The sequence below is a fragment of the Palaemon carinicauda genome, chromosome 41 (genome assembly GCF_036898095.1).
Source record: "Palaemon carinicauda isolate YSFRI2023 chromosome 41, ASM3689809v2, whole genome shotgun sequence".
Lineage (NCBI taxonomy): Eukaryota > Metazoa > Arthropoda > Malacostraca > Decapoda > Palaemonidae > Palaemon > Palaemon carinicauda.
The window spans coordinates 13,291,078-13,310,250 of NC_090765.1; the positions used below are offsets into that span (position 1 = coordinate 13,291,078).

The window sequence follows — 19,173 nt, forward strand, 5'->3', positions numbered from 1 at the left end:
GTCTAGGGTTCTATAGCAATGTGTTCCTTGTTCAAAGACTGTCAGGAGGTCGGAGACCTGTCATCGACCTGTCACATCTGAACAGCTTGTTTCTGCAAATAAATTTCAAGGAGAACCTCAGCTTAGTCCTACAAGCAATAAGAGGGAACGACTTCTTACTGTTCACCTGCCACCTGTTGAGATACTACCGTTAAAGAGTTAGGAGTCTTTTGACTGGCCAGACAGTACTACATTGGATCCCTCTCTCTGGTTATGGTTAATTTTTTCTTTGCCTATATGTATACTGTATACTGAATAGTCTGATCTATTCTTTACACATTTTCCAGTCCTCATACATCTGACAACACTAAGATTACCAAATAATTCTTCTTCGCTCAAGGGGTTAACTATTGCATTGTCATTGTTCACGGTCTATGGTAAGCACCTCTTATAGTAAAAGGACACTCTAAAATCAAACCATTGTGCTCTAGTCGTGGGTAGTGCCATGTCGTCTGTACCATGGTCTTCCACTTTTTTGAAGTAGAATTTTCTTGCTCGAGGGTACACTCAGGTATGCTATTCTCTTTTATTTCTCTTTCTCTTATTTTCTTGAATATTTCATGGTTTATATATGAAAGATCCATTTTAATATTGTTACTGTTCTTAGAATTCTTTATTTTGATTGTTCATTAGTTCACTTGTAGCTATAGGAATGCCTCACAGCACGAAATTAATATATTAATTCGTTCTGGATTGGCGTTCGTAAAGTGATTTTTTCGTGTTGTGAGTCACATTTCATATGTAAATTGCCTAATTTGTTCCAAAGCCTACAAAAGACCACATTTAAATCTTATAATAAAGCTACAGTATAACCACAATGAAATACTGTACAGCCAAATACATTTGAACCATTTAATATACCTAAACTAACTAATACCTGTAAATTAAGTCATTATTACAATATAATGTAATGATAAATGGAAAATAATGCAATACATACAGTACAATACTGTACATATACAAATTATACAGTACTATATGTACTGTACTATTATAGTGATCCCTATTATTGACTACAGCTGCATTATCTGTTGTCTAAACCAATTTTCTTCAACACTTTTTGATGGGTGACTATTTTATTCTCGGCCTGGCTGGCAAATCTCTTTTCTTAAAATGAAAATTTTTTTGCGAAGTGAGTCTTAAAAAGATTCGCAGCTTGAAAATTTCGTAAGCAGATTCTTTCGAGAAGAGAGGTATGACTGTATTTCCTTGTTTCCTCTCCTCACTGTGATATTTTTCCCTGTTGGAGCCCTTGAGCTTACTATATAGCATCCTATTTTTCCAACTAGGGTTGTGGCTTAGCTAGTAATAATAATGATAATCATAATAGACCTAAAAGACGGATACTGTGCTGCCAAATTCCAGTTTATAGTGACTCAAGGAAACCCCTTCAGTTTACCCACTGATCGAGAAAGTTCCAGTCTCGGGTTATATGCTTCGGATCTGGGGATCCGGTTAAGTCTTGAGAAATCCATTCTCAACTCGCAACATACTGTAACCTTACCTACTTGGGGATGAGTATAGACACGGTTCTAGGAAAAGTCTTCCTATCTTGAGACAGGTTACAAAGGTTGAAGAAGGTTGCAAAACCCTTCCTGACATAGGAATCCTTTACAGCAAAGAACTGGCAGAGAATGCTTGGCCATCTATCTACTCTGGGATTTTTGGTTCCTCATGGGATGTTATACCTTTATTCCCTAAAATGGTCCAGTTGGAAACAGAGGTCTAACCTTCTAGACATCCTAGTCAAGGTGACAAAATGGACTAGCTATCTCTTTATGGTTGGAGGTTTTAGTGCCCAAATGTGAAGTAACTCACTGAATACCTATGGAAGTTGTCAACAATAATCTACCAAGGAAAGTGGGCAATCTTCATTGATTGGTGTCGTAAGAAGAATAAATCTCCACTCCAAGTCTCTGTTCCATTAGATGTGGATTTTCTTGTGTACCTGTTGGATGAGAAACTTCTGTCAGTTATGGCTATTAAAGGCTTTTGCTCAGCCTTGAGCCAAGTCTTCAAACTAAGGCTAATAGACCTTTTTTCCTTGACTCAGAGTTTTGAACAATTTTGTCCCCCTCAGGAATTAAAACCTCCATTTGTTCCGTAACCTAATACAAACCACACTATTTACATGGGGTATTATTTTGGTGGAGCTGAAATGACGAGCCATTAAATTTAACGAGGGTTAACTACCCCCTTGCTAGTTAGCGGGGGGTAGGGAAGGGGTAGCTAGCTACCCCTCCCCCCCTCACACACTGTAAATAGCTCAATTCACTTTTGGCTTGGACAGCGATCGGATGTCTGCGTTCCTGTCCTCGCTTGGCCAGGCATTATTGTTGTTTTGTCTTTACTTAACTACTTACATTTCTTGTACCCTTATATATATGTAACATATTTTATGTTTATGTATATATCTGAGTATGGAAATCAGTAAGTTTCCTTTCAGTGTTCACGCTTGTGTGTGTGTGTGTGTGTACGATATCTCCGTGTGGCCGCCGGCAGTCAGGCCACTAAGTTGTAGTTTCATGGATCGCGATCTCTCTGGTGTTTGTTCACCTTTACTACATTTTCTATAATTATTACATAACTCCTCTATGCGGGTGGAGTTGCAACGCTGTGCTTTACAATTATTATTTTATTACTTGTTATAAATCTAATTGTTTTTTGTTAACTTCAGTTTGTAGAACGTTTTCCCTTCGGGGTTGTTCGTTCTTACTTTTAGTGAACTTTCTTTGATTGCATAGCGTAACTGTTTTAATTCTGTTTTGTTACAGCTTTCGCCCGCGCCCTCCCCCCCTTCCCATGAGGATAGGTGAGGTGGAGGGCGCTTGCCCGTTATGTAATTCTTGGGTTTTTTCCCTCGGGTTCCTCTTCGGAGTCTTCCCGGGGGAATGAATATTAACTAATTACTGTTTATTTTTTCACAGTTAATGATTTACTTTTCGTTTGCCTATGGGTCTACGAAGCAGAGCTGTCTTGTGGGTTGGATCTTCGTCAGGGGCGTGTCTCTCCTCCTGGGAGTCCTTCCGTGATACCGACAGCTCCTCAGTTCATCTTAGAACTCTCAGGAGGCTCGCCTCCTTGGGTGGGGACACTTCCCATCTGAGGGAGGTTCCTTTCCCAGGTTGTGAGTTGTTTCACTTTCGGGGGAAACTTCTCTTACCTTATAATTTATAATTGATATTGTGCAACTATGCTCTTGGGGCTGAGTAGTTGCATCTGCGGCTACGTTCAAGGGGCTGAGCAGCTGCAAGAGTGTTTCTTCCCCGTGGGGGAAGCTCTCCACAGAGATACCTCTACGGAGGCCTCTTGTTGCTGTTGTTGCTGTAGTGGCTTATATCAACAAGCAGGGAGGTACCTTCTCGCAGCAGCTATCCCATCTTGCAGTAGAGATTCTGAGATGGTCCGAAACCCGCTCGATCTCACTGTCAGGTCGCTTCATTCCTGGCAAGAGGAATGTCCTCGCCGACAGCCTCAGCAGGGCAACACAGATAGTGAGTACCGACTGGTCTTTGGATCCTCAGATAGCCAACAAAGTCCTGACTTTGTGGGGTTCCCCGACTGTAGACCTGTTTGCGACAGCCTTGATTTCCAGGCTGCCCCTTTACTGCTCTCCAGTCCCGGACCCCAAGGCTCTCTGGCAGGATGCATTTCAACACAGGTGGGACAATATGGACGTTTACGCCTTCCCACCTTTTTGTCTGATGAGAAGGGTGCTCAACAAGGCCAACCTATCGGTCAACCTCCATGACTCTCATAGCTCCGCTATGGCATCATGCGGAATGGTTCCCGGACCTTCTGCAACTCCTAACGGAACCCCCAAGGGAACTCCCTCCACGTCACGAGCTACTCAGACAACCACATTGCAACATCTTCCACAAGGCCGTAGCTTCGCTTCGGCTTCACGCCTGGAGACTATCCAGCGACTCCTCACGGAGAGAGGATTTTCTCAACAGGTTGCGGACAGGATGTCTCGACACCTGCGAGAATCCTCTGCCAGCGTCAACCAGGCGAAGTGGAAAGTCTTTTGTGGTTGGTGTCGTGGAAGGGGTATCTCTCCGCTCGATGCCACTATTCCAACAATAGCGGAGTTCCTTGTATATCTTCAGGAGGAAATGCACCTTTCGGTCTCGGCGGTGAAAGGCTATCGCTCAGCCTTAAGCTTAGCCTTCAGGCTGAATGGAGTGGATATTTCCTCTTCGTTGGAACTTTCTCTACTTATACGCAACTACGAGCTTACTTGCCCCCAGTCGGAAGTCAGACCCCCTCCTTGGAACGTGGTTCAAGTGCTCAGGGCTCTGAAAAGAGCTCCCTCTGAACCATTACGCCAGGCGTCTGATCGCCACCTAACGTGGAAGACGGTGTTCCTACTTGCGTTGGCCTCGGCCAAACGAGTAAGTGAACTTCATGGTCTCTCCTACGACGTTGCCCATTCAAGGGGATGGGGGGAGGTAACGTTCAAGTTCGTCAGTGAGTTCATTGCTAAGACTCAAAACCCTGGGGTGTCGGATCCAAGATTCGACTCCTTCAAGGTAACGAGTCTACGTTCTGTAACAAGTGACCCAGACCATCTGTTACTGTGCCCAGTCAGGAGTCTGAGGCGCTACCTCAAAAGGACAGCTGCAGCCCGTCCTCATGTGCAAGCTTTGTTTGTAAGCACAAGGAGGACAAAGAGGAGGGTCACCAAGAACTCCATCTCTTCATGGATTCGCAAGGTGATAAGCAGCACCTTGAATCCCGACTCCTCCGTCACGTCGTCCCAGAGCTCACGACGTCAGGGGTGTTGCTACTTCCCTGGCCTTCAAGAGAAACTTCTCTGTGACGCAGGTTCTACAAGCTGGGGTCTGGAAACGTCAGACGACGTTCACAGCCCACTACCTGCAGGACGTGACCCACAGGAACCTCGATACGTTTTCTATCGGTCCTGTGGTGGCTGCACATCAGCTGGTCTAACCTCAGGCTCCTTATTAGACAAGTAGCAGAAGGTTGAGGGCATTGTTACCCGGTTTTAGTCTGCGTGAATGAAAGAGTATGTCTGGCCCTTACTTCTTTCTTCATTCTCCCCTCTCTTGGGGATAGCAGCATCCAGGTCTTTGCGCAGCTGACCTCAACCTCTGCAGGTAAACCATGCTTCCTTGTGCTCCTAGTATTTGCCTTAATACTGTCGCGTCCCCCATACCCTGACGAGGTGGTATTGGGAACGTCCTAGCCTAGAGTTCCACATAAAGAACTCCAGGTCAACTTCCTAGGATGAGTCACGTTATTCTCCTTCACACACAACCTAGTAGGCCGCACGATGGTCAAACATAACAACGTGTGAGGGTTAGGGACTCCCGTTCCTTGAGTTCTACAACTCGTAATTGGAGTCCCCGGGTAAAGCCGAAGCCAGAAGGCTGGGGACTTTCCGCCCTTCCTAAGGGTAAGTCACCCCATGTAAATAGCGTGGTTTGTATTAGGTTACGGAATAAATGACAAATTTCGTAAATAATTTGTATTTTTCCTACCATACAAACCTTAGCTATTTACGCAAATGTTACCAGCCAGCCCTGACCCCCAAGTCAAGTCCTACCTTTAAGTGAATTGAGCTATTCACAGTGTGTGAGGGGGGGGAGGGGTAGCTAGCTACCCCTTCCATACCCCCCCGCTAACTAGCGAGGGGGTAGTTAACCCTCGTTAAATTTAATGGCTCATCATTTCAGCTCCGCCAAAATAATACCCCATGTAAATAGCTAAGGCTTGTATGGTAGGAAAAATACAAATTATCTAGGAAATTTATCATTTTGGAATGTGACCAGAATCCTTCACTTGCCCTGAAAGCTCCTTACGATCCCTTGACAAAAATTTCAGACAGGGATCTCACTCTCAAGACAGTTTCTTAGCTTTGAACTAAAGAGTGGGAAGGATTGTCAGCTTTTATAATAGGAAAGGGCTCTTTCTGAGGAAAATTGAGGAAATGGAGCCACAGCTCTTTGTTTTGGTCCCCTGGGTCCGTGACCTTGTGTTACTACTGCTAGCCATGGGGCCGTGATATTGTGTTACCACTGCTAGCCATGGGGCTGTGACCTTGTGTTACAACTGCTGGCCATGGGGCCGGGCTCATGTCCCCCAACAACCTGGTAGCCAAGCAAGTCTGTTTGTGGCTCAGTGTTTAGGCCCCCGGGGCCGATACACATGGCCAGGTCCATTACCCTGTGTCATGGCATCAAGTCTCTGTCCCACTGGGGCTGGACTATGATTCCTGGCTACCCCAGTAGTATTGATTTTACTGTCAATTCAGCTTTTTCAATATCAAACTTACCCGATGATCATATAGCTGCATCCCTGCTGCCCGACATAAAAAAAAAACCTACGGGCGGAATACGCCAGCCATCGCTATACAGGTGGGGGTGTACATCAACAGCGCCATCTGTCAAGTAGGTACTCAAGTACTCGATGTCAACAAAGAACCAATTTTCCCTCTGTCGTGCCACAGGCAAGACCTACTAAATACGCCGTCCCTAACTGGATTTGTTTTCACAACGATTTGGTGAAGTACACTATTCCAGTTTTGAGCTTTCGCTATGCAGGGGTTTTATCTTCATTTCAAAACTTGAACTCGTTTTGGATAGATTTATTTATGGTGACGAAGAGAGTATGGACTCTCTTTCACTTTTAAATGGCCGACCCTTCCCTTAGACGGAAGTGTGTTTAGGTTTTTGGTAATTTTGCTTAACAAGTTATTTTATATCTCTCCGCCTTTATAGGCCTCTTCGATTAACTTTCCATTTATTATAAACTTATAAAAATTAATTTTTATGTTTGTTTATATGCGACCTTTCCTAATAGTAGGCGGTCCTTACTTGGAACCGAAGTTAATTAACATTGAGATATCGTATTTACCTTTTAAGAATTTAATACTTTTTTAATTTTAATGTTTTATGAAAGAATTTCTTTGATAGTCTCGTACTGTTTTCAAAGATGAACTAACGTTTAGTTTAGTCTCCGCAGTTGTTGACGTTCAGAACGTTCAACTTGCGCTCTATCGTTACGATAGAGAGAGTATTTCACGGTTTCACGTTGCAGTAAGAGTAAACCGATACTAGCGTTTCGTTCATTCTTTCTTAGCTTAAATGGTTTAAATTCTAAATAAAGGAACTTTTTATTTGGGAAACCTTTCAGTTTTTTCCTTTAGCAAATAATATGTTTTAACGATATATAATTGGGCTCTTCTCTCAGGTTCTAAGTCAAGAGAGAAGAGAGAGAGAGATAGAGACGGAGGGAGAGAGAGGAGAATAAACGTTTCGTTCAAGCGGGTAACGTTGTTCTCGTTTTTTACTCTTCTCCCTAGTCGCTGTAGGGGAAGAAGGTAAAACGTTTCTAGAGTTTTATTCTTGTTCCCAGGCTTTATGCGGTGAGAGATTTTAAACGTAGTTTATTTGATCTAGTGTTTAGTCTCTTTTCTAGCCACTGAATTCTTTATCTTTAATTATGTTTTTCTGTTGCATTGTAAAACTGTTTTCGCAATTACTACCTTTTAATGAAGGATAGGATTGCGTGTTTCAGGTAGAAATCAGTTAAAGTTTCGATTTCAGTGAATTAAGTGTCAACAGAAAATCAAAAGTGATAAAGTGATATGCGCAAAGTGTTACAGTGTTGCGTTCGAGGGTTCGTCTGTTCGTGCCAGTTGTTCACCTAGTCCGGGACCTCTTACAAGCTCCCAAGCCCAGGGGAGAAGTAATGTCGAACGACTTATGGGTTCCACAGGCCTTGATCGACGAACAGACGTTTCCCTCCGTGGTTTCGGGTGTATCTACACACGTTGCCCACGTGATCGCCCCACCCACACAAAGACGAGAGAGCCCATTTATTCCTCGTCTGCGGAAGAGGTTTCTCGTAGAAACCATGGACCAAATCTTGCAGCTTTTTAAGTGCAAGTCGGTCCCTTCCTCGCTAGTCCAACGGCCTAGGTGTAGCCACTGGGTCAGTTCGGACTCGCTGCAGTCATCCGACGACTGCACACCTCCCAAGAGAGGCAAGGCGGTACCGCAACAGGCAGTAACTCCGTCTGTTGCCGCACCAGCTGTTTTAGACCCTCAGTCACAACGGACAGTAGCTCCGTTTGTTGCCGTCTTTTGTAGACCCTTGTGGTCTTTACTGCAGTCTATGCAGACTCTGTTAGCTGCGGTTATGCAGGAGTTTCGTGCGGAGAAGGTTTACACTGCTCTCGTTAGCCTACAACCTGCCACGGTTGTGCGCCCAGCTCACGCTGAGGCTGCCTGCTCCCACACTCCGGCTGCGGAGAGCTCCACCTCCGATGCGCGATCGACCCTGCCAGACGCATGTTAACGTTAGCCGACGTGCGGCTCCCTTCGTTAACATGTGTGAGCTACCGCATCAGCAGTGGGAAGGTGGAGTCAAGCTGCCGTGTTTTGACGCAATGCGGCATGCTCCGCAACCCACGGCAGTCCCCACCACGCACCACCACTCCGCTTTGGTTGTTGCCTGCTCCCACACTCCGACTGCGGAGAAGGTTGACGATGCACCCGTTGGCCTACAGCCTGCCACGGTTGTGCGCCCAGCATGGCTGCCTGCTCCCACACTCTTGTTGTGAGAGCTCCTCCACCCATGCGCAGTCGACCCTGCCAGACGCATGCTGACTCCCACAGACACACGGAGCACTCCGTTGCCGTGCGTGAGCTACCACAAGTTGCCGTGTTTTGACACGGTGTGTCAGCCTCCGCAACCCACTGTGGTTACCGCCACTCGCCCGCAGCAGACTAGTCAGTCAGGAGTTGAGGCTTCCCCACACAGCTTTGGTTGTTGCCAGCTCACAGACTGTCAAGCAGTTTCATGACGTTGCCTTCTGGTCTGCTACTGATGCACCAGTGCTGTATGTCCTCACGCACCTGTTGTGGTTGACAGTTCAGTTTTTGACAGTTCACAGACTGTCAAGCAGTTACATAACGTTGCCTTCTGGTCTGCTGCTTATGCACCAGTGAAACCCTCACTGAGATAACCTAGCTTTTCTCGGACATGGTTCCTGTAGATGAGAAAGTGCTGTTCTCCCTCCTTCTGATATTCCCTTGAGGACTCTGTCATTTGGAGAGGAGCCTTAAGCTGCTTAGCCTCCTATGGACTTTAATTAAAGCATAACATGCTTCCAGGGATGGTAAATGGTTCCGCTTCAGTCGCTAACCCCGTCTGTTGCCACACCTGCTCCCATAGACCCTAATGGGCTTTGTTGCAAGACATGCAGTCCAAGCTTAGTCCTTGATAGAGGATTTTTTACGGAGAAGAACCTTCTAGCCAACAACCTTCCTACCGGTTGGTTGTACGCCCTGTTGACGCTGAGGTATCCTACTCACGTCCGCCAGTTGAGATGGTTACTCCACCGGTGCGACCCAGTGTGGGTTGCCAGTCGCACGTTGACGTTAAGCGACTCTCGGAGGTGGTTGTGGACGTTCAGTGTGTCACTAGGAAGACGTTCAACAACCAGCAGAGGTGAATTGTTGTGACGCAGTGCGGCAACCTCAGCAACCCGGTAGGGGGTTGTCTGCACAACCCAGACAGTCTAGACAGTTTCGGGTTGTCGCTGTACTTCCTCGCGTCCCCATGGTTGACAGTTCACAGACTGTGCAGCAGTACCATGATCTTGTGTCCGGCTCCGTCACGCATCCACCAGTGCGACCGGATTCAGCGAGTCAGACGTTGCCCACTCCGTTGCCGTTTCCTCATCATTTTCGGATGAGGAACCCTCTGATGAGGACGTTGCTGAACAAGACGATCAGCCCCCAGCCCTGCTATCCATCCAGAAGATGCTGAAGAAGGAACGCTGCCCAGTCAGGCTGTGGATGAGTCTGGTAGGGACACTGTCATCCGTGGATCAATTTGTGTCACTAGGAAGACTACACCTCCGTCCTCTTCTATACCATCTAGCTTTTCACTGGAAAAAGGACAAGACGCTAGAAGCGGTCTCGATCCCGGTTTTCGGAAAGATAAAGTCTTGTCTGACTTGGTGAAAGGACTATATCAACCTTAGAGAGGGTCTTCCCCTGACTGTTCAGACTCCCAACCACGTTCTCTTCTCGGACGCATCGGACGTAGGCTGGGGTGCGACATTAGACGGTAGGGAATGCTCGGGATTATGGAACTCGAGTCAAAGGACAATGCATTTCAACTGCAAGAGGCTTCTGGCAGTACGTCTGACCTGGAAAAGCTTCAGGTCTCTCCTTCAAGGCAAAGTGGTGGAGGTGAACACGGTCAACTCCCTGCTTTGATGTACATCTCCTAGCAAGGAGGGACCTACTCTCTGACATGGTACGAGTTCGCAAGTGACCTCCTCTCCTGTTCAACAGGTCTAGACTTTTCACTAGTAACGAGTTTCATCCAAGGCAACTTGAATGTCTTAGCAGATTGTCTCAGTAGGAAGGGACAATAATTCCAACATATTGGACCCTCCACAAGGATGTATGCAAGAGACTTTGGGTCACCTGGGGCCAGCCAACCATAGATCTCTTCGCAACCTCGATGTCCAAGAGGCTCTCAATACTTTGCTCACCTATCCCGGACCCAGCAGTAGTTCTTTTAGATGCCTTTCTACTAGATTGGTCTCATCTAGATCTATATGCATTCCCTCCGTTCTAGATTGTCAACAAGGTACTGCAGAAGTTCGCCTCTCACGAAGGGACAAAGTTGACGCTAGTTGCTTCCCTCTGGCCCGCGAGAGAATAACTTACCGAGGTACTTCGATGGCTGGTAGACGTTACCAGAACACTTCCCCTAAGGGTGGACCTTCTACGTCTGCCACGCGTAAAGAAGGTACTTCAAGGCCTCCACGCTCTTCGTCTGACTGCCTTCAGTATATCGAAAGACTCTCGAGAACTAGAGGTTTTTCGAAGGAGGCAACCAGAGCGATTGCTAGAGCAAGGAGAACATCCACCCTTAGAGTCTACCAATCGAAGTGGGAAATCTTCCGAAACTGGTGCAAGTCAGTATCCGTATCCTCGACCAGTACCTCTGTAACTCAAATAGCTGACTTCCTCTTATATCTGAGGAAAGAGCGATCTCTTTCAGCTCCCACTATCAAGGGTTACAGAAGCATGTTGGCATCAGTCTTCCGTCACAGAGGCTTAGATCTTTCCAACAATAAAGATCTACAGGACCTCCTTAAGTCTTTTGAGACCACGAAGGAGCGTCGTTTGGTTACACCTGGTTGGAATTTAGACGTGGTTCTAAGATTCCTTATGTCAGACAGGTTCGAACCACTTCAATCAGCCTCCCTGAAAGATCTCACCTTTAAGACTCTTTTCCTGATATGCTTAACCACAGCTAAAAGAGTCAGTGAGATTCATGCCTTCAGCAAGAACATCGGATTCTCATCCGAAACGGCTACATGTTCTACATCTTGGTTTTCTAGCCAAACACGAGCTGCCTTCTCGGTCTTGACCAATATCGTTCGATATTCCAAACTTATCTTATGGTTGGAAATGAACTAGAAAGAGTATTATGTCCTGTAAGAGCTCTTAAGTTCTATTTTAAAACCTTTACGAGGCCCGTCTGAAGCTTTATGGTGTTCAGTTAAGAATCCATCTTTGCCTATGTCAGAGAATTCTTTATCCTATTTTATCAGACTGTTAATACGAGAAGCTCATTCCCTTCTGAATGAGGAAGACCAAGCTTGGCTGAAGGTAAGGACACACGAAGTTAGAGCTGTCACAGCTTCCGTGGCCTTTAAACAAAATAGATCTCTGCAAAATATATTCGACGCAACCTATTGGAAAAACTAATCAGTGTTCGCGTCTTTTATCTTAAGAATGTCCAGTCTCTTTACGATAACTGCTACACTCTGGGACCATTCGTAGCAACGAGTGCAGTAGTGGTGGGGGCTCCACCACTACAATTCCCTAATTCCAGAACCTTTCTAATCTTTCTCTTGAAATATTTTTAGGTTGTCCGGAAGGCTAAGAAGCCTTTCGCATCCTACTTGATTTGGCGGGTGGTCTAAATCATTTCTTGAGAAGCGCCTAGATTAGAGGTTTTGATGAGGACCTTTAGTATGGGTTGCAACCCTTCATACTTCAGCTCCTAGGAGTCGCTCAGCATCCTATGTGGATCGCGAGGCTCAGTAAGGAAGACGTACTTAAAAAGGCAGAGTAATTGTTCAAGTCGTCTTCCTTACCAGGTACTTATTTATTTTATGCTTGTTATTTTGAATAACTGCTAAAATTAAATACGGAATACTTAGCTCATAATGTCAACTTGTAATGCTGGTCTCTACCCACCCTCCTGGGTGTGAATCAGCTATATGATCATCGGGTAAGTTTGATATTGAAAAATTTTATTTTCCTTAGTAAAATAAATTTTTGAATATACTTACCCGATGATCATAAATTAAAGGACCCACCCTTCCTCCCCAATAGAGAACCAGTGGGACAGAGGAGAAAATTGGTTCTTTGTTGACATCGAGTACTTGAGTACCTACTTGACAGATGGCGCTGTTGATGTACACCCCCACCTGTATAGCGATTGCTGGCGTATTCCGCCCGTAGGTTTTTTCTGTCGGGCAGCAAGGATGCAGCTATATGATCATCGGGTAAGTATATTCAAAAATTTATTTTATTAAGGAAAATAACATATTATCATAATCCAGCCTAAGAACTTATGTTAGTGCCATCAGACTTACCTTAAGATCATAAGTACATACTGTACTGTACTTTGAATCTTTTGTATGTGTGAGGATTTTATAGTTGGCAAGTTTTTAGTAGTTATTGGTGAATATTTTCTTTGCTTGTAATGTTTGCAGGTTCTTGATTTGTGTACTTGGAAGTTTATAGTAAATGTAAGTCTACTATTGGTTACTGTTCTATGTGTTTTTTGTTTGTTTTTTCATATTTATGTACATGTGGGGATATAAAGAGTTTGCTATCGTTTTATGTACATAAAAGTCATTTAACCCTGAATTTTTTTTTGCCAGATGTGTTTCCTGTGATGTTTGAGGGAGGAAAGTTTATGCTTAATAAGGGGCTTAGCAATCATTTTCAAGTATCACATACAGTGAATTTCTCAACGGTTCAACCCCCAGGTTATAGGTAAGTGTCAAAACATTGCATTTTTTACTCTGTCAGTAGGCGTAGTGTTCGCTTTATACAGTACAGTATTTATATCTATGACTAGATTATCGGGGGATTTGTTACCTTTAGAATTTTTATCAGAATATGGTTTATTAGTGAATTTAATTATGTATTAATTTTGTATTTTGAGTCCAATTGGTTTGGGGTAGCAATTATTTGTTAAAGCATACTCTGGATGAACAAAAGTTAATAAACAATCCAGTGTTTAGGACTATCACCAGCACTGAAAGTATTTTATTCAATATTCTTCTTGATGTTTGTGGATCATTATTCTTCTTGAATGTAATGATATCCAGTTTGTTATGAATTTATAGGTACAGTAATAGAGCATGGTTAAAGAATTATCTCTTAATAGAATGCTGTTATGCTCTATTTTATAAGTGATCATCATTTTATAATAGTAACTTATATTTTGATTAGTACAGAAAAGTAGCCAACATGCATATGAAACAAATGTCTAAAAAAGGGAAAACAAGATTTTACTGAAAAGAATGTCTTGTGTATGGGGAAAGGAGAGAGGCAAATAACATTACAGGAGAATCAGCGAAAAAGAAAACTAGAAAAGAAATTCTTATAAAAACAAACTCCTCTTTTTCATAGCCCATACTTGTCTTCACAGATCCTAGACCATTATAAGAAAAATATAATTGACTGACTGGATTTGCATGTGTTATCATAGATCATGGGCTTTAAGCTACTAAGAACCTCACTTTCAGTGTAATATAGGTTATGGTTGTAAGTAATCAGTGGAGTTGGGTTGTGGTGCAGTAAGTCTCAGTTCAAATGCCAGTGTGAGCTGCTGAAAAAAACCCTTGAATTGGCTAATTGGGACCAAGGGTTTGGGAAAATTTACAGAGTTAAGATTAGCAAGGAGCCCAAAGGTAACAAAATGAGTACTTTCAATGTAAGGTAAAAGTCTGCTGCTGCTGTAAAAAAGTCAGATTTATGGGTCTGTTATTCTAATTTTAGAATGAGCTTTGACTAGCCTTAGCTCTTGAGGTTTTCATCATGAAACAGAGAAGCCTTGAATGAAAAGTAAATGTGTTCATACTGCTACTCTGGAAGGTGAGTATCTCACTCCATAATGACTGTATAAAAGAATTTGCACCAGGATTTCATTGAGATACAGAAAAGGCACAAAAATATATCTGGATGGTTATGATGAAAGTATAAAAATTAAATCGGTGATGCAGATCATTGAAAAATAAATGGCTCATATTGTCCTGTCAAAGGATAAGATACTCTTCATCCTTTAAAAGTAAAGGGTGGTTACTTACAGCTGTATTGGTACTATAGGTCCATGCCTGTATTGCCTTGGAGAGTATCCTGCAAGTAGCACTTAACCTGTTGACTAATCCCAAAGTGCTGAAGAAGTGGGAGGCAATTAGAGATGTTACTGATTCTATGAAGCTTGATTGCTCAATTCATATAGTTTAAATTGTAATAGCCAGACCAGTATTCTTGTTTGGTGCTAGCATGGTAAGGACCTTTGCAAAGTTTGTAGCTAGGGTTGTAGGTTGGCTAGTAATAATAATAACACAGCTAACCTTTCAAGTTATATGATCGGCATTTCCTGGCTCCGTTCAATCAACAAAGTTGGAATTTAAACTAAAATAAAACTGGAATAACATTTCTTTCCTGGTCCCAACAGTACAGCCAATTAATTCTTAAGATATTTATTGCTCAGTACTAAGAAATTCTGGCTTTTCTTTATTTTTTATCATTGTGATAAGTAGACTAGAAACACATGCATTGCCTTCCCTCCCAGGAACATCATAATCTTCCTTATTCGTCTAATTATTCACTTGAATTCTATCATTCCTCAGTCCTTTCATCTGATCACAACCAACAGTAAACAAAAAGTCAATAATTGTTGATTGTTAAAATGCTTCTGAAATTGTAAAATAGATTACAAAAATGCTTTAATATATTATATGATATCCTATGAACCAACATAATGAAATAATGATATACAGAAAGAAAATAATGATAAAATATGACGAAGACACAGTGTAATAAATCTACGGAAACTTTACTTCTTAAGTTCTACATAAAGTACGTCCAGATCGAATTACATCATGTCTCATGGTCCCTATCTTGGTGGTAACTCGACAACTACCTGTTTGTTCCAACACGAATACTTACCTCGAACTACTTTCTTAGGAGTTACCTGTGATCTCCTCTCTACCGACCAGAGTTTAGTGTAGTATACCCTATACCCGTTTTCTATGGAGGGCTAACCCGGGAGTGAGAGAACGTGCCCCGAGGGTAGCCTTTGAGCTAGGTCGAGGTCCGCTTGGGTCTCGTGAGTCAGTAAGTTCTCTGGTCGCGACGTGATACCATACCCTCACGTCGCTCTCGTCTCTCTCGACCCTTTGTCTCCGCCTCGTGTGTCCCGCGTGGTTACTGCGTGGTAGCTTTGTGCTTATCCCTTGTGTTCTTGTGTGTTCACTACCCTTCCTTGTGCTTTCCAAGTGTATCCCTTTGATTCCCTTCGTTCCTGTGTCTTGTGGTAGTGTGCTATGGAGCAAATCAGCCGTTGTCCTGGGCCTAGAGCCGGAAAGTCGTGTGGAGCGTTCCTCTCCAAGCCCGAAGTGGACCCTCACTCCCTTTGCTCTTCCTGTAGGGGCAGGATGTGCTCGCCATCGTATACGTGCTTTGAGTGTGTTAGTTGGAGTGAGATTCAGTGGGTGCGATACGACACGAAGAAAAAGAAGTCGTCGAAACGTTCCCCCAGAAACTTGACAACCACCTGTATTTGGTATAGAGTGTCATTCCACAAACTTCTTACTAAGGAGATTGTCTGGTAACTAGGGAAACCCATTCATATACACATATCTTGTTGCTTCAAAACAGTTTTTCTGATCCGCATCCTTTTGTTGCATGGGCTATGGATCTGCTGTCATTGCCAAAGCACTGGTACACGAGATGTAAAGGAACCATAAGTCTGCACCACTTAAAAAAAATTGTCCGAGTTGTTAGTAACGGGATACTGTACGTTTCCAGCCAGTTGGAAGGGGCCTTCCTCCAACCTAAGGATGAGTCTCGTATGTAAAGGATAAAGGTTTATTTGTTCCGTAACCGGAATACAAACCACGCTATTTACAATAGGGTTACCTTTTAGCGTAGCTGAAATGACGAGCCATTAGAATTTAACGAGGGTGTATTACCCCCGCGCTAGTTAGCGGGGGGGTAGGGGAGTGGTAGCTAGCTACCCCTCCTCCCCCTCACACACAGGTGAATACTCACTTTCACTTTTGGCTCGGACTGTGACAGACGTCTCTGTCTTGGTCCTCTCTTGGCAGCCATTGTTTGTTTGTTTTGTCTTTACTTAATCGCTTACTTTTCATTTACTCAATATATATGTAAACATGTTTTCATGTTTGTATATATATTTGAGTATAGAAATAAGTAAGTTTCCTTTTCAGATTTGTGTGTGTAGTGTACGATATCTACGTGGAGGCCTCGGCAGTTAGGCCACCACGGCGTAATTTTATGGGTGGCGATCGAGTTTGACTTATGTCTTTCTCTCTCTCTCTCTTGAGGTCGTTCACCCTTTTACTACGTGTTACTACGCCCTTGTAGCCTAGCTTCCTTTCCGTGTGGGGGGTTGCTACGCCGTACGTTTGTCTCAATTAGTTATGAATCTAATTGTAGTTGTTTTTTGTTTTTCAGCTTGTAGAACGATTCCTTTCGGGGTTTTCGTTCTTTCTTTAGTGTTCATTCATTTTTAAATTACATAATTACATAGTTACATAATTATAATTGTTATAATTCTGTTTTGGTTACAGCTCTCCTTCCGCGAGTGTAAGTGGTTGTGAGGGCACGTGCCTGTTGTGTAATTCTTGTTCCTTTCCCTCGGGATTCCTCTTCGGAGCCTTCCCGGGGGAATGAATGTGTACTAATATTATTTGTTTTATTTTTTTACAGTTACCGATCTAGTTCGTTTCCGTTATATAGCAACGGTGTGAGCTGTCTGGTTGAGTCCTGGGGATTCGGCTGTTGCTGCCTCCCCCCTTGTATTTTCGTTAGGGGCGTGTCTCCTTCTACTGGTAGTACTCCCGTGACGACGGACAGCTCTCCAGTTCATTTTAGAACTCTCAGGAGGCTTGCCTCCTTGGGCGGGTAACTTTCCTTCCGAGGGAAGTTTTTCCTGTCCAGGCTTGAGTTTTTCCCCTTTTGGGGGGTTCTTCTCTTGCCTTTTTTTCATGCGACTATGCTCTTGGTGCTGAGCGGTCGCACCTGCAGTTTCGCTCAAGGGGCTGGGCAACTGCAGGAGCTCCTCTTTGGAGGATTGCTCCTTTTAGGTCACTGGCTGACCAGTCTCTTCCACGAAGTGTTTCTCTTTCGTTCGCGAGAGAGTACACTCATAGAGACTCCTCTTTGGAGGTTTCTTCTGTTGCTGTTGCTGTTGCTGTTGCTGTTGGCCTCCCTCGCCGTAAGGCCCACCATCCGCCTCGTCGTAAGGGCCTCTCATCCCCCTATAAGGGTGCTTGAGGCGCCTTTTTGGATCTCCGTTTGCAGCCTACAACTCCTTTTTCTCGATCTTCCGCCTTGGTGCAGATGGACAGCAGTCTGATCTCGTCTTCCGACGGGCAACGGTCTTCCCGACGGACAGCGGTCTTCCCGACGGACAGCGGTCTTCCCGACGGACAGCGGTCTTCCGACGGACATCAGTCTCCCGGCGGACAACGATCCCTTCGGGGCAAAGGGTTGCCCCCACGGGGGTTCTTCTCTTGCGTGTCAGGGTTTCCCTGCACGCCCTTCTGCTGTGTTCTCTCCTGCTCCTGCTCAGTGTGAGCACACAGGCGCTCTTCTGCGCATCAGCGCTCTCCTGTTCATCAGCGCTTTCAAGATGATCATCCCTGCGGTTCCTGTTGGTTCCTGTTACGCGCCCTGTGCGCCCTCGCGATCTAGAACTTCGGTTCAGGTCGGGGTCCAGGACTCTTCTTCTTTGCGCAGGCTTCCACGCGTAGCCTTCTGCTCGTCAGCGATCATCAGCTCGCCAGCGATCATCAGCTCGCCAGCGATCATCAACTCGCCAGCGATCATCAGCTCGTCAGCAATCATCACCTCGCCAGCGATCTCCGGATCGCCCACGTGTGTTACAGCCGGCACGCCAACGTTCTCCAACACTTCTGAAGGAACATGGTTCGCCAGCTACTAGCTCACCTGCGCATGCTGATCGCCATCGCGCGACCCTCAACTGCGGATGCTGATCGCCATCGCGCGACCCTCAAACTGCGGATGCTGATCGCCATCGCGCGACCCTCAAACTGCGGATGCTGATCGCCATCGCGCGACCCTCAAACTGCGGATGCTGATCGCCATCGCGCGACCCTCAAACTGCGGATGCTGATCGCCATCTCGCGATCCTCAACTGCGGATGCTGATCGCCATCGCGCGACCCTCAACTGCGGATGCTGATCGCCATCGCGCGACCCTCAACTGCGGATGCTGATCGCCATCGCGCGACCGCACACCTGCGGATGCTGATCGCCATCGCGCGACCGCACACCTGCGGATGCTGATCACCATCGCTCGACCCTGCGCATGCTGATCACCATCGCGCGACCCTGCGCATGCTGATCACCATCGCGCGACCCTCAACTGCGTATGCTGTTCGCCATCGCGCGATCGCCCACCTGTAGATGCTGTTCGCCATCGCGCGACCGCCTACCTGCGCATGCTGATTGCCATCGCGCGACCCTGGCATGCTGATCACCATCACGCGACCCTGCGCATACTGATCACCATCGCGCGACCCTGCGCATACTGATCACCATCGCGCGACCCGGCGCATGCTGATCACTGCTCGCGATCGCTCACCTTCGCGCATACTGCTCGCCAACACACGATCGCTCACCTGCGCATACTGCTCGACCTTCGTGTCGGCATAACACAACGCGCCATCGCCAACCTGCGCATTAGCGCTCACCAGCTCACCACCGATCGCTTGTTGATCCATATCGCCAGCGGTCCTCCTCGCCCACGCGGCAGTGCGTTTCCTCGCCATCGCGCTAAC

At 45.3% G+C, this 19,173-nt stretch overlaps 1 protein-coding gene across 1 annotated transcript in view; it reads left to right on the plus strand.

Moving 5' to 3' along the window:
- The window catches only part of Tom40 (Translocase of outer membrane 40), a 72,880-nt gene that overhangs the window by 19,110 nt on the left and 34,597 nt on the right, over positions 1-19,173 (plus strand). The window contains exon 2 of the mRNA XM_068364086.1: positions 12,992-13,106. Within this exon, the coding sequence (XP_068220187.1) occupies positions 12,992-13,106 (115 nt within the window). The remainder of the gene's footprint in view (positions 1-12,991; positions 13,107-19,173) is intronic.